Source organism: Myotis brandtii, unplaced genomic scaffold (genome assembly GCF_000412655.1).
Source record: "Myotis brandtii unplaced genomic scaffold, ASM41265v1 scaffold687, whole genome shotgun sequence".
Taxonomy (NCBI): Eukaryota; Metazoa; Chordata; class Mammalia; order Chiroptera; family Vespertilionidae; genus Myotis; species Myotis brandtii.
Genome location: NW_005370687.1, coordinates 718,993 through 745,505, shown reverse-complemented (window position 1 = coordinate 745,505; position 26,513 = coordinate 718,993). Strand labels below are relative to the sequence as shown.

At 43.5% G+C, this 26,513-nt stretch overlaps 1 protein-coding gene across 1 annotated transcript in view; it reads right to left on the bottom strand.

The window, feature by feature from the left end:
- Positions 1-2,247: 2,247 nt before the first annotated feature.
- The window catches only part of SLC26A8 (solute carrier family 26 (anion exchanger), member 8), a 106,050-nt gene continuing 81,784 nt past the window's right edge, over positions 2,248-26,513 (bottom strand). Inside the window, exons 8-19 of the mRNA XM_014529616.1 lie at positions 23,471-23,618; positions 22,071-22,184; positions 19,567-19,644; positions 16,788-16,883; positions 15,660-15,766; positions 15,510-15,579; positions 15,022-15,114; positions 14,775-14,906; positions 11,493-11,840; positions 7,095-7,149; positions 6,818-6,996; positions 2,248-3,071 (exon numbers count right to left, since the gene is read on the bottom strand). Of these exons, the coding sequence (XP_014385102.1) occupies positions 2,622-3,071; positions 6,818-6,996; positions 7,095-7,149; positions 11,493-11,840; positions 14,775-14,906; positions 15,022-15,114; positions 15,510-15,579; positions 15,660-15,766; positions 16,788-16,883; positions 19,567-19,644; positions 22,071-22,184; positions 23,471-23,618 (1,870 nt within the window). The 3' untranslated portion in view covers positions 2,248-2,621. The remainder of the gene's footprint in view (positions 3,072-6,817; positions 6,997-7,094; positions 7,150-11,492; positions 11,841-14,774; positions 14,907-15,021; positions 15,115-15,509; positions 15,580-15,659; positions 15,767-16,787; positions 16,884-19,566; positions 19,645-22,070; positions 22,185-23,470; positions 23,619-26,513) is intronic.

The following is a 26,513-nucleotide window of genomic DNA, read 5'->3' as shown; positions in this document are numbered from 1 at the left end:
ATTTTTAGCCTGAGAAAGGACAGACCATTCATATGCAAAAGCCACTGTGCACAGCTTGGGTGGGGTTGTAAATTGGGTGGGGTGGGGTCTCAGAGAATCACCAGGGTGGAGCAAACAGAAATGGCTGCCAGTCAGCCCTGCACTGGGGAGGTCCCAGCACAGGAACAATGACTGCTGTGAGCACCTCCATCTGGGAGAAAGCCGCCCCAAGTTCCTGCCCCAATGCCAGGCAGTCCACTTTCTCCCCATATGTGTCTGTGTCCCCTAGTGCTGGAGCTCAGAGGAAGCAGGACCTTGTAAGTTCAGTTCGTGGGGCCGGCCTTTTAAGAGGAACAGCTGGGTCTCTAGCAGCCTCTGTGTCACTGAGCCCCAATCCGCACAGTTTTTACAGTCTGTAGTTCTTACTGCCTGTAGGGACTTCTTTCCCCAGCTCTGGAACCCTGGGCTGGGGGTCTGGTGTGGGGCTGGAACCCCTTGCTCCTCCATGCAGCCTCTACACAGGCAATCTCCCTCCCAATTAAAAAAGCAGCACACCCGGGTGCCAGACCAGCCCATTCCGCGCCTCCGCACCTCCTACCAGTCTCAGCGTGCGTTCTTCTTTACTTCTCTAGTTGTAGTACTTCCATTCAGCCAGCTTTCTGGTGGTTCTGGATGACAGTTGTTCTGTATTTTAGTTGTAAATTTGATGTGGTTGTGCGAGGCAGCAGGTACAGGAGTTTACCTATGCTGCCATCTTGGATCTCTCCGAGACACCTATATTTTAACAAGGATTTCTTTAATCTAACAGAAGAGAGAAATTGAGTGCCTGAGCAAGAGGAATCTTGTTTATTTGGTGGAAAATAAAATTCAGGATTCCACATACCTTTGCCTACGGGTCAATATTTCTCTTCTGGTTATAACTTAATACTAGATTTTTTTTGTTGTTAATCCTCACCCGAGGATACTTTTCCATTGATTTTAAGAGAGAGTGGAAGAGAGAGGGAAAGACAGAGAGAGAAACATCAATGTGAGAGAAACACATGGATTGGTTGCCTCCTGCACGAGCCCTGACCAGGGCCTGGGCTGGGGAGGAGCTTGCAACCCAGGTACATGCCCTTGACCAGAATCGAACCCGGGACCCTTTGGTCCACAGACCGATGCTCTATCTGCTGAGCCAAACCAGCTAGGGCAATACTAGATTTTTTTAATGGAGAGAGGAGAATTTGTTTTTGTTAATCCTCATCAGAGGATATTTTTTCCATTGGTTTTTAGAGAGAGTGGAAGAGAGGGAGGAACGGAGATAAAGAGAGAGAGATTGCCTCCTGCACTTGACCCAACCATTGCGATCAAACCTGCAATCCAGGTACATACTCTTGACCAGGAATCAAACCTGAGACTCTTTGGTACACGGGCCAAGGCTGTATCTGCTGAGCCACACCAGTCAGGGCTTTTGTTTGTTTGTTTATTGGGAGGGTGGATTTTTTGAATGAATGGTTTTGGACCAAACTTGTAATGATTAACTTTTCCAATTCCTAAGGGGTTTGTATCTGTCAGATTTTTAAGATTTTTAAAAACTGATTTTTAGAGAGAGAGTAAAGGAGAGAGAGAAACATCCATGTAAGGGCAAAACACTGTATGTCCCCTTGCGGGGATCGAACCTGCAACCAGGGCATGTGCACTAACTGGGAATGGGACTGGCAACGTTTTAGTGCACAGGACAACACCCAACCAACTGAGCCACACCAGCCAGGGCTGTCACAGATTTTAACTAAGTTTGGTCTACCAAGAGTACAGACTCTAGATCAGCAGTCGCCAACCTTTCGGACCTCAGGGACCACCAGTGGTCCGCAGACCACCGGTTGGCAACCACAGCTCTAGATTGCATGTATCTTAAGCACCTGTGGGAAAGAAGCAATGGTGACTATGAATCTGAAGACCAGGGAGAGTTCTACAGAGCTAATGTTCTCATCAATTGGTACAGATACCTGGCCTTCTGAAACTGGGGTAGTATAAGATACTGACCTTAGAGAGATTGCAAAATGCCTTCAGCCTAACAGTTCCTTGTATTGCATGCCTTAGAGGCTGGCCTGGCTTAACCTGCCTCAGTAAAGATACCTTGCATATAGAATACAAATGCTACCCAGTTGTTGTTGTTTTCCTAGCTCATCTCTTCTCCACCACGTCTACCTACTTCTGGTATTTCTCCTACCCATTTCCTTAGACGTACAGAATACAGAGAAAGGAGAAAATGCAGGAAGGGTCCAAATGTAACTAGAGTTATATATTTTATTTGAGCCTCATTTCTTTGGAGAAAGGAAACAAACTGAGAGGAGTAAGTTAGAGATGATGTGATAAAAACACTAGAAGTGCAGAATGTACAAAGAAGGAAATCTTTCATTAGAATATCTGCTGAAGGTGAAATGAGGTGAGCTTGGATAGGGAATTCAGAGACAATTCTTGGTATTTAGCATTGTGATCAGGGTGTGAGATCACACTGCTGAGCAAGGAAGAAAGACAGCAGGTGAAGGAGTCCCAAAGCAAGTACTGCTGGTTTGTAACTACTCTAGGGCTTCTGACCAAGTGACCCCGTTTGGGTGGGAGGATTTGTCAAGGGAATCTGACCCTTATTCCCAGTTCATCTCCTAGGGATCCTCAGTGTCACTGTCCTGAGATGAATACGGAATCATATATGGCTGCCTCTTGTCCACTGACCGTGTCCCAGGTGGATTCTGACTTGGGGAGCTGGGAGGCCAGTATTGCTGCCGAGGATAAGTCTGAGGCCTTGGTATGGATTTGAGCGCAGGCTTGGGCTTGAACTCCAGGTCCAGCTCATTCTCAGGTTTGGGTTCAGGTTCCAGTTCGGGCTCAAGCTCCGTTTCAGGCTCCAGCTCAGACTCAGGTTCCAGCTCCGATTCACGCTCTATCTCGAGATCCTGATCCAGCCCAGTGTCTGACTCCAGTATGGGCTCCAGCTCTAGGTCCAGATCTGACTCCTCCTCTAGTATGGGCCTTTGCATCCTGGCGTAGGTGGAACTTAGATTTTTGGGACCTTCTAGAATACTGCCGCTTATTTTTTGTCTTGCATCTCTACCCTGAAATACATATAATTAGATGGGTTAAAATTTCCAATTAAATTTAACTTTTGAATAGCCAAGGAACTTCAGAATATAACAGAACTTTAGGTACCAGAAATCATGAATTCCTGGGAAAGCAGAAAATATTTCTGGCCTAAATCTGCTTTTCATCTTCTTTGCACCCTCCGGTTCCTCAATTACTCTTTTTTAGGCTCAATCAATCCATACTCCTGATTTCTCTGGATTTTCTAAGTAGCCTGGGTTTCACGGTCAACCATTTGAATAGCAATGGTCTTGGCAGCATTCTGAAACATCCTGTCTCCTTGATCTTACTCGTCTTTCCAACCCCCTGTGATCCTTAGCAGGGCATGTAAGGCCCCCGTGACCCGGCCTCTTGTCTTCTTTAGCTTCAGCTCCATCTGTAGTCCCAACCTTTGCTCTATCCATAAAACTAACCAAAGATGCCTGACTCCTGCTTACCTTTGCTCATGTGACTCCCTGTGTCTGCACTGTCCTTCTCCATCTCAGCCACACACACTTATTCATTGGTCCAGATTCATATCAAAGATCACTAACCAGGATCTTAGTTTTGGGTTCAATTGTGCCTCACTTACACCTCTATCATAGACCAGTAATGTACTGTCTTATTCATTTAAAAATATATCCCCCATTAGACTCTAAGCTCCTCGAGGCAGGGCAGGGCCTGGTTCCTGATATGCCAGTCCCAGGCACTCTGCCTGTCACGTAGCAGATGCCCCATAAGCTTTGTGGCAGCAGCATTCCACAGAATTAACACCTTTCATCCCTCCCGAAACATTCTTCTCTTCTCCCATATGACACTCTTTCACTTTTCCTTCCTCCCTCCCTTCCTCCCTTCCTCCCTTCCTCCCTTCCTCCCTTCCTCCCTTCCTCCCTTCCTCCCTTCCTCCCTTCCTTCCTTCCTCCCTTCCTTCCTTCCTTCCTTCCTCCCTCCCCTTCCTCCCTTCCTCCCTTCCTCCCTTCCTCCCTTCCTCCCTTCCTCCCTTCCTCCCTTCCTCCCTTCCTCCCTTCCTCCCTTCCTCCCTTCCTCCCTTCCTCCCTTCCTCCCTTCCTCCCTTCCTCCCTTCCTCCCTTCCTCCCTTCCTCCCTTCCTCCCTTCCTCCCTTCCTCCCTTCCTCCCTTCCTCCCTTCCTCCCTTCCTCCCTTCCTCCCTTCCTCCCTTCCTCCCTTCCTCCCTTCCTCCCTTCCTCCCTTCCTTCCTTCCTTCCTTCCTTCCTTCCTTCCTTCCTTGTTGCTTCTTCTTGGTCTTCCTGTTGTCTTCTCTACTCCTTCTGGACTTCTGACTGTTGGCATGCCCCAAGGCTTGACCCTGAGACCCTTCTCCTCTCCATCTGCACTGTCCCCACAGGCAATTTAATTTAGTCCCATAATTTTTGTTACAGTAAAACCTCGATATAACGGACTAATTTGGGCGAGGGGGTGCCCATTAAAGCGGGAAGTCCATTATACAACAAAGTAGGTTTTCCCAATGCACATGTTAAAAAATTGACAAATTAGTTGATTAACCTATTTTTACTTATTTGGACACATTTGTGTAATTAAAATAACTAAGTATGTATGAAAAGTTTAATTTCATAGAAAAATTTTCTATATGTTTTACAAATGCACATGGCTGGGCTGTGGTTTGGCACATGTGGGAACATCGCCAGCAGCCTTAAAATTGCTGCAGGAAGTCACACCAGGAGATAACAGAACCACTTACCGCGCAACAATGTGGTGTACCATGTGCTTTGTTTACCGGCAAGCAGTGACTCTTGGATATAAATATGTAGACTATAATTGTAGATATGTCATATTTATGCCAGCAAAATTACTACAGTGTTTTTCCCAACATTTGGCCTATTCGCTAAAATTTGTTAAAAATAGCAAAAAAAAAAAAAAACCCTGTCAATTTAACGATAACCAAATTTTGGTTATAAGCATTTTAAAATTAACAGGGTGTTAATGTTCACATATGACATATGGACTGGAAGTTTTATCTATTAAATCCAAAGTCCGTTTATCGAGGTCCACAAAATCGAGAGTTTACTGTACTGTCTATGTGCCAATGACTTTTTAGTTAAAACCCTTCCCCTCATCTGCTGGCTCATATATTCATTTCCATTCTTGACATCTCCACTTGGATATTTAATAGGCATCTTGAATTTAATACATTCGAATGGAACTTTTCCCCCTTCTACTCTTCCCTAGTTTAAATGCTAGGAAAATTTTGATATATTCAATACCAAGTCTTAAGTTCTGATAAGCATGTTAGTAAACTAGGAAAATACTTTTAAAAAACATGGTAAATATAAAGTACATCTTAAGTCAACTATCACCACTATTCTTAATAAAGAGACATAAGAAGCTTTTCTCATTAAATTCAGGAGTAAGACAAGACTTGCCATTATCACTTAATTTGTTCTGGGAAGGCTCGCTAATGCCATTATATGTGAAACTGAAATAAGAATTCTAGCAACTGGAAAAGAAGAGATTTATATTATTTGTGGAAAATATTTTTTGTCTAGAAAACTCAAGAGAATTAACAATGAAACCTTTTTGGACTAGTAAAGGATTCACAAAATGGCCAAATAATTTAATAAAAATCAATAGGTTTCCTTTATACCAGCAGTTGCCAGTTAGAAAATATAATGAAAAAGATTATTCCTTTTAAATAGCAATAAAAATGTAAAAGAGAGGGGATAAAGTGTCTAGGATTTGTCTATATGAAGAAAGGCACAAAATCTTACTATGAATACAGCATTAACAAAGACTGAATAAATGTCGAGGCTGCCCATATAGAAAAATTGTGATCAAATCTAGCTATTGGGGAAAGCTATTCTGGATAGGCAGAGGCACATAGCCTATGAGAATTCTCAGCAAAGGTAGGGAAATTCTTGGTAATACATTACTAAGAGAAAGAGGGCTATGTTTTACAAGCTTGGCTTTCTTTTACTTATTAAAATTTTTATAAACACTTGTTACTCCGGTAATTTCTTTTTGTCATAAAAAATTCAAGCATTATTGAAATATAGTAAGTTGATGAATAGGGGGTTTAATTAAAAATAATTTCTACTCATTAGGTGAGATTTTGGTGCCCATCTGTGTTTTAATTTTCTTTTTGAGAGGAAACCGTTAACCTTCACAGATACTGGTCTGAAAACACTGAGGTAGGCCCAGGTCTTTACTTAGTATTAACAAATGGCTAAATATTTTGGCTTGTATATCGTTCTCCTTTGCATTTGGTCAGGTTGAGTAAATTATATTATTCACAATAGAAATATAGCCAAAGTGTTAGACTAGCAGATCTTTACCTCTGTGAGTTCATCAGTTCTACTATTCACCCCAAGGGTGGGGTGGGGAGGATTCTAAAGGTATAGCTAGAGATGTTTAAAATATTTAGTTATTGATACGGCATTGGCACTAACCTAGCTTTCGGTAAAAGGGCCCTTGAGGCCTTGGCGGGTTGGGTAACCCTCTCTTCAGTTGAGAAAGGGCCCTGAATGGTATCCAGATGTCATGGCAGTGGGGGAACCTGGGACTCAGGTCCGCTGCTAGTTACCAACTGATAAGGGAGCATTTCAGTTTCGCAAAGTCTGGCACAGCCATACTCAATAAATGCTGAGTATGCTCAGCACCCTTTCCTGGACGTGCTCATCTCTGTCTGATCAGGTGTCTTCCCTTTTCTCTCCCCCCACTTCTCGCCCCACCTCACCCCTCACCCTAGATGTTTCACATCATCCAACCTTATCTGAGTAGGTTTCCTGTATCACTGTCTCAGACTCATCCACGCTTAACTCGGAGGTCTCTAAAAACTTCCTTGACAAGGCAAACAGCACAGCGTCATGGAGCGTGAGGAACAGTTGGGTCTTGGTGATGCCATCATCAAAGAATTCATTCCTCTCAAAGGCCTTGACCACAGAAGCTACAAACCAAACCCAGAACACACACAGAGTCAGACACTGGGGAGGAGAGCACCCAGGGTGCCAAACATAGCCCTCTCGTAGGGGGAAGCATACTCACAGTGAGTCCCTGCAATGAGCACCAGAATGTTGGCATTGTGGAAGGCGTTGCACATCTGCAGGGAGGGAGTAAACCAGTGTTAGGGATCCCTACACTCCCTAGGAAAGTTAGCTGGGTTGTAAAGTCCCTTTGGTTATTCCCTTGTCTGGGGTAAATGTACCTTTATATCCAATTCAGCTCTATAAACATTTGATGGGTGGACTTCTGTAAGCTAGGAAGTGTCTAAAGTGCTGAGAATACTAAAGAGAATCAGACCGTCTCATGTGGGGTGGGGAGTGAGAAGGCGGGTAGCCCATGGTCTCAAGGGGAAAACAGTTCACTTAAAGGGAGAATGTCAAGTCTACTCATCCACGGATGGGCACTTGGGCAAATAGTGCTTCTATGAACATAGGGATGCATACATTCTTTCTGATTGGTGTTTTGGGATTCTTAGGATCTATTCCTAGAAGTAGGATCACTGGGCCTTGGTGATGCCAGCATCAAAGATGTCATTCTTCTCAAAGGCCCTGACCACAGTTCCATTTTTAATTGTTTGAGGAAACTCTACACTGTTTTCCATAGTGGTTGTACCAGTCTGCATTCCCACCAGCAGTGCATGAGGGTTCCTTTTTCTCCACATCCTCACCGGCACTTATTGATTTATTGATGGCAGCCATTCTGGCAGGTGTGAGGTGCTACCTCATTGTCATTTTAATTTGCATCTCTCTGATGATTAGTGACTTTGAGCATTTTTTTCTTGGCCATCTGTATGTCCTCTTTGAAGAAGTGCCTCTTTAGGTCCTCTGTCCATTTTTTAATTGGATTGTTTGTCTTCTTCTTGTTAAGTTGTATGAGTTCTTTATATATTTTGTGGAAATTAACCCCTTATCAGATGTATCATTGCCAAATATGTTCTCCCATATAGTGGGAACCATCATTTTGTTGATGGTTTCTTTTGCTGGCCAGAATCTTTTTATTTTGATGTAGTTCCATTTTTGTTTATTTTTCCCTTTATTTCCTTGCACTAGGAGCGGTATCAGCAAAAATATTGCTACAACAACCAAAGTGCCCATCAGTAGATGAGTTCATAGAAAAGCTGTGATACATTTACACAATGGACTACTATGCAGCTATAAAAAAGAAGGATCTCTTACCCTTTGAGACAGCATGGAGGGACCTGGAGAATATTATACTAAGTGAAATAAGCCAGTCAGAGAAAGAAAAGTATTACATGATCTCACTTATATGTGGTCTCTAATGAACAAAATAAAGTGACAAACAAAATAGATCCAGAGACATGAAAGCATGCAACAGAATGACGAATCTCAGAAGGAAGAGGTGGGGGGATGGGTGGGAAGAGGTTAACCAAAGAACATATATGCATAACCCATGGACACAGACAATAGTGGTGAAGGTCTGGGGGGTGGAGGGCCGGGATCAGGGTGGAGGGGGTCAATGGGGGAAAATAGGGGAAATCTGTAATACTTTCAACAATAAAGATAAGCCTGGCCAGCGTGGCTCAGTGATTGAGCATCAACCTATGAGCCAGGAGGTCACGGTTTGATTCCCAGTCAGGACACATGTCTGGATTGCGGGCTCGATCCCCAGTGCGGGGCATGCAGGAGGAGGCCGATCAATGATGCTCTTTCATCATTGATGTTTCTGTCTCTATATCTCTCTCCCTTCCTCTCTGATCAGTAAAAATATATTTTTAAAAATAATTTTAAAAGACAAATTTCAAAAAAAAAAGAGAGAGAGAGAATGTCACATGAGTGCAGTACTAGGATAGGGACAGGCACAGGTGTGATGAAACACACTGACGGTCCTCAAGAACACGAACTCTATCTCTGGTGATTGGTATTTGCATGTGATCCCCTTCTCCATAGAGTTCACTAAGCAGGGGAGGCAAAACATGGCCCGGAGACGGTCAAATGATATAGTAGGAAATGGAATTCAAGGAGCCTGAGAATTGTATTCAGAGCTGCTCTGCAAAGTTGCATTTGACTTTAGTAAAACATCAGAAATTTAGTGGTATCAGATTATTAAGCATCTGCCATTGACCTCAACTTTACTTCAGCTAATATATACGGTATGCTCTGGGGCAATGAATAAAATTCAATACAAATCAAGTCAATTAAATTCAATACTCTAAGATTAAATAGACCAACCCTGAGCACTGAGTTAAAAAGTGAAACCAAAAAAAAAACACACACAAAAAAACAAAAACAAAACAACTAAAACAGACAGACTACTTCTTTCACTTCCAAGAGGAAACAAGAAAGTCATTCTTGATCACATGGTAAATCATAAAGTCATTTGGTAAAGAGCCACAAGGGGCATACTCGAAATGACAAGCAAATGAAATCCCATGAATTAGGAAGAAGCTTAAATTGAGTGGTTATCTCTAGTGAGAACAACAGCTGGGGCTTTTCTTATTAAGTTTTCAATTAGAATATTTGAAATGATTTCCTCCAATATGGCAGGATAGAACAATTACAAAAGGAATGAAGAAACCTGTATTTTTAAAGTGTAAAAGTGTGCCGTGAATCTGAAGGCTGTAAAGTAAAGGTAGGGGTCTGATATAGCCTCCATGTTGGGGCTGGAGCAGGAAGTCATCAGATAGGGATGACTTAACCAAAGAACATATATGCATAACCCTTATGCATATATGTTCTTTTGGTTCTTTGATGATGTTTGCAGCTGTGGATGGGTCATGCCAAGGTCCAGACAGCAAGAGAGAAGGGGGAGGAGAGGACGGAACAAATGCTCTACGTCCCAGTGATGGACAGGCCAGATACTAACTGTGAGCCCTAGACTCTTAGGGAGAAATATGGCTTGTCTCTCAGGGCTGTGTGGGAATTAATGGGATCATGTATATAAATGTATCCACTCAACGTGGCATACAATAGGCACTTAATAATGTAGAAGAATGAACTCTAAAGTAACAACTAGAGCACAAGCCCGGGAGAAGAGAACACAGCCCAGTAGGATGACCTAAGCTGGAAAAGCCCACAAGATGACATTGTCATGTATAGTTAAATCTGAAAATGAAGTGGGGAAAAGGGGTCTCCTGGACGGGAAGCCCTGAGCATGAATCTCTCTATGCCTCTCATTTTATAGATGAGGAAACCAAGACCGGGTACAAATTAGTGAGTTACCCCTGGTCAGAGGAGCAGAAACCAGGGCAGAGCACACATCACAGACCACCCACCAGAGTTCTTGCTGCTTTGGGAAGCTTCCTGTTGCCTCAGGCCAAGGAGGAGCTGGACTCACTTAAGAGAGAATAATTTCCTTTAGGAATAAGAAGGTTTGATGATATAGGATCTTAGAATTAAGGGTGGAAAAGCAGCCAAAGGAGCCTATCTCAAGGAAAGGTGGAAGTAGTCAGAGCCAGGAAGTGGGCGTTCAGGATGTTTAAACCTGAGCCATCGCCAACAGGGGCGAGAGAGAGAGAGAGAGAGAGAGAGAGAGGGCTGGAGACTGAGATAAGCTGGCTGGAAAAAAGAGATTGTACTTATGAGACATTGAACAATAAACCCAACATGGTTAGTTGTGCATCTCCACTGTCCATGTTGTGTAAGAAAGAGAAATGAAAACTGTCAGAGAAACCAGAGTGGGAGAGAAGTCAGGACCTAGGAACACAGATTTTTTTTATTTTAATTGGTTTTTTTTTTTAGAGAGAGGTAGAGAGAGAGAGAGAGAGAGAGAGACATATCAATATCAATCGGCTGCCTCCCACAATTGCCCTGACCGGGGATTGAACCCATACCTGGATATGTGCCCTGACCGGAACTGAACTGTCACTCTTTGTTATACAGACAACACTCTAACCAACTGAGCCACATTGGCCAGGGAAGAGACAGAGCTTTTGAAGGAAAATTTTTCCCTGCTCTTTTCACCCAAAGATGCAGGCAATGAAGAGAGAACTGGGGATGATCCTACAGGTACTGGACCAGGCAGCCTCAAGCCCTAGGCTTAGGGTGTCTTTTCATCACAACTTCTTCAAATCTGAGTGCCTCTTACAATGAGCAGCTGAAGAGTGGAGAATTCTTGGTGAGCTTTTATTCTGTAGCATTCAGAGCTATTGTTTAAGATTTGCAGCTGACTCCCAGGTTACACTAGGAGTTGCTGGCTGAGGCATAGATTGCCGTTTTAACGGTTTTGAGAGTTTCCCCCTTTTCATCCCTCGAGCAATAATACGCTATGCTTAGGTAGCCACCCCAGTTCAATAAATCAGAGTTGGTTAATTTTCTATTTATTCTGGTTGACCTTGAACTATCTTCAGTGTCCAAATTTCTAGTGGCCCAGGAGTCACATAGTAGCTGATCAGTGACTAATAGGACTCAATCAGGGTGGGGCTTGGGGTAGGGGGTGGTAGCTGAGGATCAGAGCTCTTGTTAAAGCCACCTCAGTACCTACCTGTCTTAATACGACCACAGCCTGTGAATCCACAAAATGCACCATGGAGAAATCCAGGATGACGGTGTGGGTGCTGGGTATAAAAGACGATTCTGATCTACTCCTGACCTGACTTCCAGAAGCGTCAGGAAGTGACTTCGGGTCGTTTCTAGAGTGTTTATTAGGAAGCCAAATATTCTCATAGCTTTGCCCTTGATTTCTCTGAAGTATGGAAGATACTGTGTTGGGTATTTGTTCCTCAGATGAATATTGGCTCATGTTCCCACTGTCCATACGTGTGCATTGCATCAGGCTCATAGAGGATGGCTTGAGGTCCTGTTTGGTTTCATATCGCTCTGTGTAAACAACCTGGGACAAGAGTTAGGGAAGGGCTGTGAAAAGACTCAAACAAGAGTGGGGAGTGCTTGCAACTGTGCTGTCTCTATCTACTAACTCCCTCCCTCTCCCTTAGGAAACTTCTCCACAGACCAGGCACGCTGCAGCTTTTCCTTGAGTATCTCACGTCACTTCAAGCTCCGACTGAAAAAAACCCACTTTCATCATTCCTTATCCTCACCTCTCACAAGCCCCACTCCCCGCAACTTCCCTCCAGGCACCAATGACATTATCATGGTCCTAGTGAGCCGGAGAGACAATCATCTTTGATTTATTCTTTTCCCTCATCCCTGGGTTCTAATTAGCCTCCAGCGCCTTCTAGTGCTTTGAAGTATTTCTTCCATCAGTCCCTTTGCTCAACACTGCCTTCCTTTATCGGCGAAATGGTCTTCTGTCAGACTTCCTTAAAAAAGACAAAACTGCCTTGAGCAGGGCTGTCATTACCTCTCACTTTCATGCTCCTCGCAGGCCTGCGGAGCACCAGGAGCACAATGGCATGCAAGACACAGGGACCCGTGTCTACCTAGGGAATAAGAACTCTACGACCCATGGAAAAATGGGAATAATTCATATGCTAACATGGTATAATTTGGGGTTATGTTTCTTTAAAAATATTGTTCTAATAACGTTTATAAAATAAAATTTAAAAATAGAAAAAAACTGTAAAGATAAAAAGTATATAAGGTAGTAGATATTGTACAGCAAAAAAAGAAAAGAAAACTCCAGTTCAGAGGGGAGAGCTGTTCCCCAAGGCTTCAAGGTCACCGAGGCCAGGCCTCGGGGGCACAGCTGTGGACTGACTCCGTGGCAGGAGGTGCAAGGTCCCCAGGCAGAGGAACCCTCTAAGAGCCTTCCTTCTCTCTCCTTCATCTATTCTGTAGCCCTGTCCTTCAAGGGCTTTCATAATCTACTCAGGCTGTGTCTGCCTGAACTTACTCCCCAGACCAAGCCTCTCATCCTGAGGACCCCATACTTATTTCAACCTTGGTGTCTTTGTGCAAGCCTACCATGGGCTGGGAGTCCTCTTTGTCCCTACCTGGCAGAAAGCCAAATTTCTCTCTCCTGTCCAGCTTAAACCATTGCTACTAAGGTCTCCCTGACTTTTTGAGCTCATGTTGATCTCTCGTTACCTGGAGTCTTAGAGTTGTTAGAATCTAAACACACAATTTCAAACATAATAATATTCTGCATAGTATGGTTTACTATCCTATTTCGTCAGTTTTAAGAGGCATCACCACTTTCTGTATTCTCAAGAAAAAAAAATACTGCAAATAAACTAGGACTCGTCATCAACTTCACAATGCATCCAAATTTCAGAGATGTGGAAAAATGCCTGTGTTAGGATTGATCAAACACAACAATGGCCTTCTATGTCACATTAATAGAGTCGTCTCCCTAGTGTGATTTAAATCTCTACGAACTGCTTCAAAATAAACCTGTGATTTGGGGGAGTACAGATGGGTGGGGTATGGATGAAACAAGACTGGCTATTAGTTGTTGAATCTTAAAGTGGATGGTAGGTGCACAGAGGCTCATTATACTTGTCTCTACTTTTGTGTATGTTCAAAATTGTCCCTGAAAAAAAACATTTTTTTAAAAGAACCACCTGGATGGATCTTGAGGACATTATGCTAAGTGATATACTCCAGCAACAAAAAGACAAATACTGTGTGATTCCAGGGATATATGAGGTGTCTGGATTAGTCAGATTAATAGAAACAGAAAGTAGAATGGTGGTTGCCACGGGCTGAGTGAGGGGGAGTGGGAGGTGTTACTTAACAGGTACTGAGTTCCCGTTTTCCAAGATGAAAAAGTCCTAGCGATAGAGGACAGTGAGGATTACACAACAGTGTGAATGTATTTAACACTACCATACACTTAAACATGGTTAAGATGATATATTTTATGTTACGTATTTTCTACCACAATAAAAAAAAAAAGCCAGAGACCCTTAAAAATTCTTTTTCAGAGTGTCATAGTTCTGGGCACATATAGGAGCTTAATAAATACCAGATGATCATATTCTACTCTCGAGTGCACTTGCTGATGTCCTGTGAATGCCCTCTGCAATACTCAGTGCAGTGTGGCTATCACATAAAAATTAAATAGAGAGTTAATTCTGCCCTCTTGGCAAGAAAGCTGGTATTTTCAGGGAGCTCAGTAGAACCTATGCTCATTGGGGTGTATAGCAACCAGAGTGGGTGACTAGAGTGAGTGCCTGGTGTTTGCAGGGGCCTGCGCAGGAGGGGGACAGGAGGTGTTGCGTGTTGGGCGTGTGTGTGTGTGTGTGTGTGTGTGTGTGTGTGTGTAGATACAGCTGCTCCTCCTGAGTGTGGATGTAGGCTGGGAAATGAGCAGGCCTGCTCTGGGGCAAAGGACTATTTAGATCAAGTCTGAGTTGGAAGTAATGACACTTAGTTCATCAGCTGAAATAACCTGCAGATGCTGTAAAACCCCCATCTGTGCTTGTCCGCCCCTTGCTGCCCATCGTCACTGCCTTGGCCCAGGCAGATGGCAGGAGATCCTTGAGAACCCAGCCACCTTGGCCCTCGCCTAGTGGGACTTATAAGACAATCTTTAAGTCCCTTATTTTCAGAAAAATAAAATCAGGCAGCCAAAGGTCTGGGAAATGGGCACAGCTAGGGAATGACTCTCTGTCTCTAACCACTGAGTAGGGACTCAAGAGTCACCATCGCTTCCTACCCGCTTTCAGTTCAAGATCTGACCCTCAAAGGGAAAGCCATGTCTTCACTCTGAGCAGAACTCTTTAATTTCCAATTACCTGTGGTCCATCTAAGAGTCAAAATCCCTGAGGGGGTTTTCTTTTCTTAAAACAACAACAACGACCTGCTCTTGTGCTTCTTTATAAAGCGCAGAGGGAAATGCAGAAAAGAAGAGGTTGCTAACCCTGGGTGGCGGCTCCAGTTCATCGCAGTTGCAGTAACACTGACACATCCTTCCTTCCTGCCGGCCACCTTCGCTGTGAGTGAACAGCCTGTACACCTCTTCCTCTTTCAGAGGCACCCGCACCATTTCCACCTGAAAGGCAGAAGGAGGCTTCAACGTAGATGGGTAGATGGCAAGTGGCAGGAGCGCGGGCCCCTGGGGGAGGCGAGGGGAGCCGGTGGATGAGAGTGGGGCGGGCAGCCCTTACCTCCTCCAACAGCTTGTGCTTCAAGTCGTACACGTTTACAAAGGTGATGGAGTTGCAGCACTGGAAGATTTTCACCCCAGGAAAGGTCAGGATCTGCAAGACAAATGTAAAGTTCAGAGAACTTTCTCAGCTCTTTCGTGGAGGGAGGAACATTCTTCAGAACCTAATTGAGACTATATTCTTCTTTATAAGAGGCAAGAGCCAGCAAGGCCCTTCCTCCTGTTTCCACCCCTGCTTTGCCTGCTTTCTTCTTTTCCCCGCCATTTCCTCACTCCCCTCTTTTGGCCTTCCACTCCCTAAAGTACATTTTAAAATTATCCTTAACTGGCTGCGGGACTCCAGGACTTACCTGCCTCTTTAAGCGCCCACCCTACCATGGTGCCTCCCTCTCCCCACCTTTGTCCAGCGTGTCTGTAGTGCAGCAAACAACAGGAAAGGGATTTTGTAGAAAATCTTTCAGGCAAAGAAGTGGGAGTTTGGATTCTTACCTCCCGATAGTCAAGGATGCTTCTGTAAATGTTGGTGTTAGGGATCTGACCCAGGAGGAGAATCTTCGTTCTGAAAGGAAATGCATTTGCCTTTAGGTCATGGTTGCCTTGCCTGCCATGGCTAAGCTTCTGTGACCGGAGACTGAGTACCTGTGTGACTGAACGGTGATGACGAAGAAGGCAAAGGCTACGGAAACCATTAGTCCAACGTCCAGGCCCAGGACAATTGCAGCTACGAACGTCACCATCCAAATAATCTTACGGGAAGAAGCGAAAAGGAAGACCGTATCGCAAGCAGAGATGAGGACATCACCAGTCCTATCTCCTGACACCCTCTCCCTCTCCCTCCTGACACCTGGGATTTAGAGGACAAATTCCACAGCCACACGGACTGATGCCATCACAAAGGGCTGGCCCAAGGCTGCCGAGCAGTTCGTCTAGGCCTCCTGGGTCAGTTCTCTCTTGAAACTTTCATTTCCTCGTGTGCAAAATGGGGGTATTAATAGCTACTTTATAGGCTTTGCTGAGATTAGAAATGCGATTTGTAAAGCAACCCAGAACACTCACCAGATGGCAGTTGCTATTTTAAGACCTATAATAGTTATTGGGAGTCTTGAACACCACTCTCAGCAGGTGACTTGATTTGAACCTTCACAGAGAAGAGAGGCTGAAACTCCCTCAAATGTTTACTTCCCCTCCCCCTGCCACTTGTGCGTTAGTTGGAGGTGCTCACTCTCCTCCTAGAACCAGAAGCTCCGCCCGTGCTCTGGACCACATACCCTCTTAGCTCCTCAGGGATCTGAGTCCAAAAAGTAGCCCCTTTCACATCTCTTTGCCTCTATTGGGTCCTTCTCCCCTCATCACATTCCCCCATCTTTTATTTCTTGCCGTTTCCCCTCTGTCCCCCAGGTCCGTGCTGGAAAGAGAAGGAGGGTGCTCTGTCAGTTCCTCAGGCAGGACACCTCCCTTTCTTATTAGGATTTGTGTCTCCAGGTTAAAAGTCAACCAAATATGCAAGGCATGACAAACCCTTTTTACTAAATTTGTATTGAACTATAACCACTTAATTTTTATTTAATTTTGTGTAGTTGGAGTGAGGTCGCAGTATTTCTTTGCACCAACAGCTTCGACTCCTTATTTGAAGCAAAAGTAAAGTACCAGGCATCAGAGTTGCTAGTGTCCTTCATGATGATGTCCTGTGTTTGTTCTCTTTCCCTCTGTCCAACCTGCCCCTGCCCCTGCCCCTGCCCCTGCCTCAGCCAGTGCATCTACACTCACAGAGTCATACTGGCTCTGCCTCCACAGACTGGGTAGATAGTAAATATTTTCAAGCAAGGGTAGGACGTTGCTCACAATAATACCAGCCAGCACAGCCTGTGGGGAAAAGGGTGGACGTACAAAATTACTCATTGTTGTGATATTTATAATAAAAATTCAGACAACCTAATTTTCTTTTTTTCCTAATTTTCTAATAATAACAAAATAACTAAATAAGTTCTAGTATGAGCTATTATGCTATATATTAAATACAAACAAGAATACAAAGTTGTATGCCCAGTTAGGTTGAAACGATGCAAAGTAATATCAATTCATAGAAAATAATATTGATCAGATATATGCCAAAATGTTAATAGTGGTTCATTTGTAAATGTGGATGACATTTTTAGCTCTTATGAATTTTCAAAAGTTTTTAGAAATAGGCACGTCTACTTTTCTAATGGAAAAAAGTTTTCTTAAATATGAGAAAATGAAAATTTATACTCGGTTGTAAAAATCATCAGGGCCTTAAAGTAGAACTAAACTAGTTTAAGAAACACTTTCTTGTGTTTATGAAGGCCCTGCATTGGCTTAACATTTCTCAGCCTTTCCCTCGTCACCCTCTCCTCTGTCTGCTCTGCCTGGGAATTAGAACTGACCCTACCACCAGGAAGGCTGGAGCCAAGCTTACTCTGGATTTCTGAGGTTACTCAGTGACCAGTTGGACTCAATAGTAGAGGAGGGAAGAGCAAAGATGAAGTTAGCAGAAATTACTTCCTTTCCATTTTTATCTTCTTTCCAGTCAGGAATCTCCAAACTTTCTGCAGTTTGCAGGGAGATGTGGTGGAAAGGAAAAGAATCTCAACTTCATAGGGTTTTTTTCAAAATGTTTGGCTTGAGGGAAGGAGTATAAAGAGGAAACATGGATTTTCATAAAACAATATACAATAAAAAATTTACCTTTCTGAATATTAAGGTTAGAGATGCTCACGTGTAAAGAAGAATTAATCTCAGATATAATTTCCATCATCCAAGAGATAACAATTATTAACATTTTGGTATGTTCTATTTTTTTCCTCACACAAATCGAAGCAATATTGAATACACTGTTTTGTATCATGTTTTCTAAATTTTTGTATTGGTCCCCTGGCTAAGGAACTGAGATCCTAGCCAGGATGCTCCAACAATTCTTCCAATAAGGGTTTTGCAACAAGCTATTCATAGCCTTTCAAGGAAGGAAGCAATCTTTAATACTCATAGAGCCTCATTAGTATAGTACTCAGATGTTCCACTGGTCAGATTGTGTTCACATTTTCTTACCCACAAACATCCTACCAGATGCTGTAAAAAGAATGTGACATAACATGGGGCGCCAAAAGCAGGGGCTGTTCTCTCTCTAACATATTTGCAATAAAGGAGTGCTACCTACTTTTATCAGTAGCCTCCATACATGTTTGGAGCTTTAAAAAGTTCTGATTCTTCTAGCTAAAAAGCAAAAACAACTCTGTTCAAAGTAAATTAGTGAGTGGCTTTGCTAAAATAGACTCCATAGTGATTGCACCAAAGGTGCTATACAACCTCAGTTCTGGAGATGACTTCTGCCGGGAATCAGAGGACAGCTTGTGTGATAAGCACAAGCTTAATCCCACCCCCAGGCATAGCTTCCTTGGCTGGGACCCAAGGTCCCTGAATCACAAGAACAGAGGCAGCAAGAGCCTGGAGGTAGCCTGCTCTGTGGCAACCTCATATTCACCAGGTGCAATGGACACGTTCAAAAGGAGGGGGGTAATGGCCCGGCTGGCGTGGCTCAGTGGTTGAGCGTCGACCTATGAACCAGAAGGTCACGGTTCGATTCCCGGTCAGGGCACGCGCCTGGGTTGTGGGCTCGATCCCCAGTGTGGGGTGTGCAGGAGGCAGCTGTTCAATTATTCTCTCTCATCACTGAGGTTTCTATCTCTTCCTCTCTGAAATCAATTTTAAAAAAAGGATGGGGTAACATTTACTACCACTGCAGCTGCAGACTGCCACCTCAGCGTGGAACCAAGCTGCAACACCAGGCAGGAACCCTCCTCCCACCTCCCTCAGTACTTATCTAAAAATGGCTAAAGGGAACATTAAAGAAATTTAAAAGGAAGTCATGGTCACTGAGCATTGATCTCTATTGAGAACAGATTGATGATAGCCAGGAATTAATGCGCCTGGAATCTCTCAATGCACGGTGGTCGGTCTCACAAAAAGGAAGAAATGGCACCTGAGCATATAGGAGCATCCCAGCTGAACACTGTTATAACTCAACTGTCAGGCCCTGCCTTCTCGTATTGTAAGCTAACCAGAGACAGTGGGGAAGCAGGCGAGGGGTTGAGTTCACCTGTGTGCAAAACAGGCCCCCCCGGAAGCGGTTTGGGAAACCAGATGGCGTGAATGTGCACTGAGGGTCTAAGCCTGTGATGGTAATGGGCGTTCTGGCATCTGAAGTCTGTGTTGGTCTCTTTAACTGAATCCTTACTGTAAAGCTTACTTTAGAGCTTAAGCGATTAAAAGAAGATTAATAACAATAATGGCTAATGTTTCTTGAGTGCTAATTACTAGCTCAACGCTGTTCTCTCTATATTATATATAACATCTTATTTGAATCCCAATCCTGAGAGGTAGGTGCTATTATTGTAAAGGAAAGGCACTGGAGAGAGGCCGGGGCAGGCCGTGGGGGCGTGCTGAGTGCAGTTCTGCTCAGAGATACCCACCAAGATGCAATCTGGACCCTGGGCTTTCTGGGCTTGGATATTCGATCAGTTCCACTTACATTTGGCAGTTCGTAGAAAAAGGATTCCACCTTCACCATCAGGAGCAGCATCAAGCCTGCTCCTACCAGAGATGCAAACTGAGGAGACAGAGCCGGTTGGAGAGAGACCATCAGGATCGTACTGGTCCCTGCCTGCAACCGAGGCTTCTGCTTGGTGAGAAGCACTTCAGTTTTTCTTAAAAGGAATGGAATGTGACCATCCAGCATTAAGTGCATTTTTGTTGACCTGACACTGTCAGGTCTTGTCAAAGTGCTAACCACAGGCTAGGTGCTCCACCCGTACTCGCTGATGAACGCATGGGTGCTTTCTAAAGGTCCACATTGTCCTGGTGTTTAATCTTTACTGCCTTAGCCTTTTGCTGCGAATCGGAGTCTCCTAAACCCCGGCTTGCACTCCCTCCTCACACTAACCCCTCCTTGAACAGTTCAGAAAAGCCCTCGCAGAGCCCTCACTGTCAGCCCTGAAATCACAACCATTCCTCCTCCCATATCAATAAACACCCCCCCCCCCCCCTCTGGGAGCGTGGGACCAGGCAAGGAGGCCAGGCCTTGGAAAGCAGGGAGTGAGGAAAGGAACCCACTCAGGGAGCGCAGGGCGCACAGTGGTCAGGACTGAATAAGCGGGAAGACGGACCAGGGACAGCCCAACTGGCCACAAGCCCAGGGCTCTTCACATGCCCTCTGCCATGGGCCTGCCAACATGTCCGGCCCGGGCCATGGCTGGAGGGCTGATAGGTTTGGGTGCAGCCAGTGAAGACAAGTGGATTCTAGATCGGGGGAAAAGTAAAGAGAAATCCAAATACTTATACAGAGTTTGTATTTATGCCAGACAAAAAATAAAGCTGCCCTGGGTGGCAGGTCATGCCTGAGAGTTTCAGAGCCAGACCTGAGCTTGTCTGAAGGCCTGGGGAACTGAAGAAATAGAGGAGCTCTTGGGCGGAGTGAATCAAAAGGCCCCAGAGGAAGGGGTGGAGAGGACACCCACTGCTGTGGGATGAAGAGGCTGAGCCAGTCTCAGAGGCCTTTGCCCGTCCAGGTCAGAAACCAAAGTGGAGGCTCCAAGGGTAGCTCCAAGGGTAGGGCCGGGGGCCGGCAGCATTCTCTGTCTGAACCAGGATCTGCACTGGGCAAGTCAGGGTCTCCAGGAAGGGTTACCAGCCCCCCAGACACATGCCTCCCACCAAGGGTCACTGCGCCGCACAAAGAGATGCCATTGGCAGGAGGGTGTGCTGTGTGGGACAGCAATGCAGCAGCAGAGAACAGGATGGCGCCATCTGCTGCCTTAGGCAGGCGCTTTGCCCAGCAGGCACTGGCAACTCCCAGTGAAGTGAAGGCTGAAGTGAAGGCCTTCTTCCTTCCCTCCATCTAACCCCCTTCATATCTAACCCCCTTCAGTAGTCCACAGAAGTCCCACTTCCCCCATCACTCTCCTTGCAGAATTTATGGCACTTTTTACTTATTGTCCTTATTCTGCACTTAATTTTACTTGCGCTGTGATTTCGTTTTTTCTAATGGTGTGCATCTTTTCTCCCCAAGTTTATGCTTGTATACTGAATCAACAAAGTGTGTTGTCAAAAATCACTGGGAACTAAAATCTGGAATTGCCATTTCCATTTCTTCTGATCATAAAACCTTCTCATTATGGCTTCAAGTTCTTTCGCCCTTGCATCGAACATCCTTCTTCTTACATAACCCAACTTCCTTTTTTTCTGGTAAAGAGTGGGAAAGGGCTGCTCCTTAAAGCCAGTGTGTCTGGCAGCAGCTGTATGACAACGAAGCTCAGTCCACATAGACTGATCTGAATGGTCTTACTAGACACACGCTCTTGTCCCTGCCTAATCTTCTGATTTTTATGAGCTTTCACCTTCTATTTCACAAATTTAGCCCTGGAATGTGACACTTTACCTTTCCCCACTAAAATTTAGTATTGATTCTTCTGACACTTCCGTTTCTGACCTGAAGAGAGTCTGACCTAGATAATTTTCTATCATACCAAGGTAGGATGATCATAAATTCCCAAGGCTCATCTATACAAAGACCTTACTCTCTATCATGAAAGCCCCTTGCCATACCCTTTGAGGAAGCCAGGAAAGTTTCTGGTTTGGCTGCCGTGATAGAGTTGAATTATTGCTTTCCCAGAGTAGAACTAAGAATATATCGCCCATATATATATATAAAAAGTTTATAGGTGATTGTTAGTTCACCTGAAATATTATCTTTTAGGTTACATGGAAAATGGTTGTGTTTTTTTCTTTTGTGTGTGTGTGTGTGAACTTCTCACATAGAATAAGACCTCCGTAGAAAATGACTTTCAAGTTCCATATTGACAAATACCTTTTAAGACAAAAATCTAAACAAAAATTAAGGCAAACATGAGATCCTCCCCAACAAGTATAACATTAAAATAGCAATGTGATTAAACTAATGTAACCCCTTTCTATGAAAACATGTGAATAGACATCAATATTTTTAAATGCTAGAGATCAAATTCTATTTCAGCATACCTGTTGTCTTCCTCCAGATTTATCCTGGATCATTGTCCTAATCATAGCACCAGTAAACACACAAGATCTGAAAAATGAGCTGACGACATTGCAAATGCCAATGACTATTAAATCCTATAAAGAAATAGCAAACAATTTAGGCCCACTATTTGTTGAAGAATGCTGATTTAAGTTTGAACTGAAGGTATACTGTCTGTTTCTGGTGCATGAGAATAGGTTGTTTATATCATTTCAAATAACACGGAAGTGTTCTTCGAAGAACAAAAGGATGGCACATCTGATTTCTAGATTAGGTGGAAACTTCATTTTAGTTAGTGATCACAAGGAAAGCACTTTTTCAAAGTGAGAAAATGAGACTTTTGCCTTATTCTCTCTCTCATGATCACTAGGACTTAGAATGACGGAGAGAACATAGTCCTATTTTTCTCTCTTCCTTCTAAACTACCCTAAAAGTAAAAGTGGGACACCTCATGCATCCATATTTCCTTTTTGAGTACTAGGGAAAGTACTGAACTCAGAATAGTTGGAGATATTAAAAAAAAAAAAGACAGCCCTAACTGGTTTGGCTCAGTGGATAGAGCATCGGCCTGCGGACCGAAGGGTCCCAGGTTTGATTCCGAAGGTCAAGGGCAGGGGTCCTCAAACTTTTTAAACAGGGGGCCAGTTCACTGTCCCTCAGACCGTTGGAGGGCCGGACTATAGATTAAAAAAAAACTATGAACAAATTCCTATGCATACTGCACATATCTTATTTTGAAGTAAAAAACAAAACGGGAACAAATACAATATTTGTATTTGCATGTGGCCCGCGGGCCGTAGTTTGAGGACCCCTGGTCAAGGGCATGTACCTTGGTTGCGGGCACATCCCCAGTGGGAGGTGTGCAGGAGGCAGCTGATCGATGTTTCTCTCTTATCGATGTTACTAACTCTCTATCCCTCTCCCTTCCTCTCTGTAAAAAAACAATAAAATATATTTTTAAAAAAAAGACAAAAACTATTTCTGGGAGATTGACTTAATTATATTAGTAGTCTGGTTTTGCTATTCCATATCATTTCTTATTGCACCGCAGAATGTGGATGACTTCTAAAGACTTTGTGGAAAGGAAGATAAAATTAAAAGGAGAGGAATTCTACTAGCTCAACAACATGATGCCACATGCTATCTTCTCGCATCCCTGCACCGTATCTGTTCTAGGGAAATATCACTCATGCTAATTCAGATGGGTTCAGAACTAAGTGTGCCACACTTCTCAAAAGTCCTTTGGTAGTTACAGTTCAAATTATATTCTAAAAGATTCTCTGGTTACAGAAGAATCCAGTCTTCATGTTAGCAGGAGGCTCAGATTAGAGTACAAAGATTTAAGGGTCAGAGAAAGTAATAGAAAGGCCTGTCTGCTCACCTGGTTGGAATTGACATTATATTTATGGAAATTGGCAATCTTCTTGCCCAGAAATACAAGCAGTGAGGAGCTCACTATAGCTAAGGAAAAGGCATCTAAAACAATGTCCCGAAGATTATCCAAATCTGGCGTTACAGGAAACAGGAATCTGGAAAAAAATGGTGGAATTATTCCTGGAGAGCAGAAGTCATTCATTGGCACCTCCCCCACTTCATCCTTATCATACAGAGCAGGCCTCAAGCTTAAAACACAAACAAACAAACAAAACCAGTAAGATATAAAAATAATTGAGGTAAGAGCTTGCCCAAACTGCCAGCAAACTAAGCCAAATTACCAAAGCCAGTAGGAGAACATGCTTTGCTATGTTCTAAGTTCAAGGATTCTGCCATGTAGTAAAGAGAATAGAACAGGTAAAACCAAAACAGATGGACAAGAAATAGTTTACTTATACTATTGGAGACCATTAGTAAACAATAGGCAGATATCACATCTAAGATGGTTTATGACTAAACAGCTCAGTGAATTCCCTTCTATTCACATGCAAATCTTTTTTTTTTTTAATGTATTTTATTGACTTTTTACAGAGAGGAAGGAAGAGGGATAGAGAGTTAGAAACATCAATGAGAGAGAAGCATCGATCAGCTGCCTCCTGCACACCCCCTACTGGGGATGTGCTTGCAACCAAGGTACATGCCCTTGACCGGAATCGAACCTGGGACCCTTCAGTCCCCAGGCCGACGCTCTATCCAGTGAGCCAAACCAGCTAGGGCACATGCAAATCTTTTAGATTTGCAAATATTTTCTCCAATTCTATGGGTTACCTTTTTACTGTGTTTGAAAGTAAAAAGGTCTTTTGATGCACGAAAGTTTTTAATTTTCATGAAGTCTAATTTGTCTATTTTCTTTTGTTGCCTATGCCTTTGGTAACATATCCAAGAAATCACTGCCAAATCCGATGTCATGAAGCTTTTGTCCTGTTTTCTTCTAACAGTTTTATAGTTTAGGCCTTACATTCAGGTTTTTGATGGATTTTGAGGTAAGTTCTGTATATGGTATTAGGTAAGAATCCCACTTCATTCTTTTGCATGAATATCCAGTTTCCCCAGTACCATTCATTGACAAGCTTGTCCTCTCCCCATTGAATGGTCTTGGCATCCTTGTCATTTGACCACTTATCAATGGTTTATTTCTGAGCTCTCCATTTCATTCCATTGGTCTGTATATCTGTCTTTACGCTGGTACCACACTGGTTTTAATTATGGTAGCTTTGTGATAAGTTTTGAAATTTGAGTTCTCCAACTTTTCAGGATTAATCATTTTCAGGATTGCTTTGGCTATTTGGGGCACCTTGTGATTCCATATGAATTTTAGGATTTATTAAAGTTTCTGCAATAAACCTCATTGGGGTTTTGATAGGGATTAAATTGAATCTGCAGATAGCCTTGGGTAGCATTGACATCTTAACAACATCTGAACATGGGATCTATTTCCATTTATGTATGTATTCTTTGTTTCATCGATGTTTTGTAGCTTTCATTGTGTAAGACTTTCATCTCCTTGGCTAATTCCTAAGTATTTATTCATTTTATTAGGAATTTATTGAGCTTCTTAGATGTTTATATTCATGTATTTCATCAAATTTCGTTTTTTTCAGCTATAATTTCTTCAATATTCTCTCTACCCCATTCTCTTTCTCTTTTGCTTTTGAGACCATGATGTGCATGTTGGTTTCTTGATGGTCTCCCACAGGCCCCTTAGACTCTCTTCACTTTTCTCCAATCATTTCCCTCCCTGTTCCTCAGACTCAATAATTTCCATTGTCTTATCTTCAAGTTCATTGATTCTTTTGACTGCTCAAGTTTGCCTATCTCTACAGCCATGTGTTGCTTAATGATGGGGATACATCTGAGAATGTGCCATTAGGTGATTTCATCATTGTGCAAACATCATAGAGTGCACTTACATAAATTTAGATGGTATACACCTAGGCTATATGGTGTAGCCTATTGCTCCTAGGCTACAAATCTGTATAGCATGTTACTGTACTGAAGACTATAGGCAATTGAAAATGGTATTTGTGTAACTAAATATATCTAAATATAGAAAAGGTACAGTAAGACTATGATATAAAATATAAAATATGGTATACCTGTACAGGGCACTTACTATGAATTGAGCTTGCAGGACTGCAAGTTGCTCTAGGTGAGTCAGTGAGTGAGTGGTAAGTGTTAGGTCGGAGATGTTAGGTCGGAGAGAGCCCAGGATCGGATACATGCAGACATGTGATGAGACAATGGACTCCCCCTGGAATTTCTCACAGATCAACGTGCCAGACACAGATACCGGCTTCTTCTCCCTGAATCCACATACCCCCACACAGATACTGACTCATTCCTGAATACCTGGCTGACCCCCCTGCAGCTGAAGCTTCCTCAACTGAATACCTCAGCTCATGTCCCCGCCCCTCACCCAACCGCAGTATAAAAAAAGCGCCCCCCTCCATGTTGGCGTGAATCCACGTGCCCTGTCTTTGGGGGTACGTGGGTCTCCCGGGGACGCAGAATAAACTTTCCTTTCCTTTCTTTTCTGATTCACTGGACTCTCTATTTCTTGCGCCGCCTCCTGAGCCACCTAACCTAACAGTAAGTGAATACGAAGGCCTAGGACAGTGGTCGGCAAACTCATTAGTCAACAGAGCCAAATATCAACAGTACAACGATTGAAATTTCTTTTGAGCCCTGACTGGTTTGGCTCAGTGGATAGAGCGTTAGCCTGCGGACTGAAGGGTCCCAAGTTCGATTCTGGTCAAGGGCATGTGCCTTGATTGTGGGCACAATCCTAGTGGGGGGTGTGCAGGAGGCAGCTGATCAATGTTTCTCTCTCATTGATGTTTCTGGCTCTCTGTCCCTCTCCCTTCCTCTCTGTAAAAAATCAATAAAATATATTTTTTAAAAAAAAGAAATTTCTTTTGAGAGCCAAATTTTTTAAACTTAAACTATATAGGTAGGTACATTGTTATTAACTTAATTAGGGTACTCCTAAG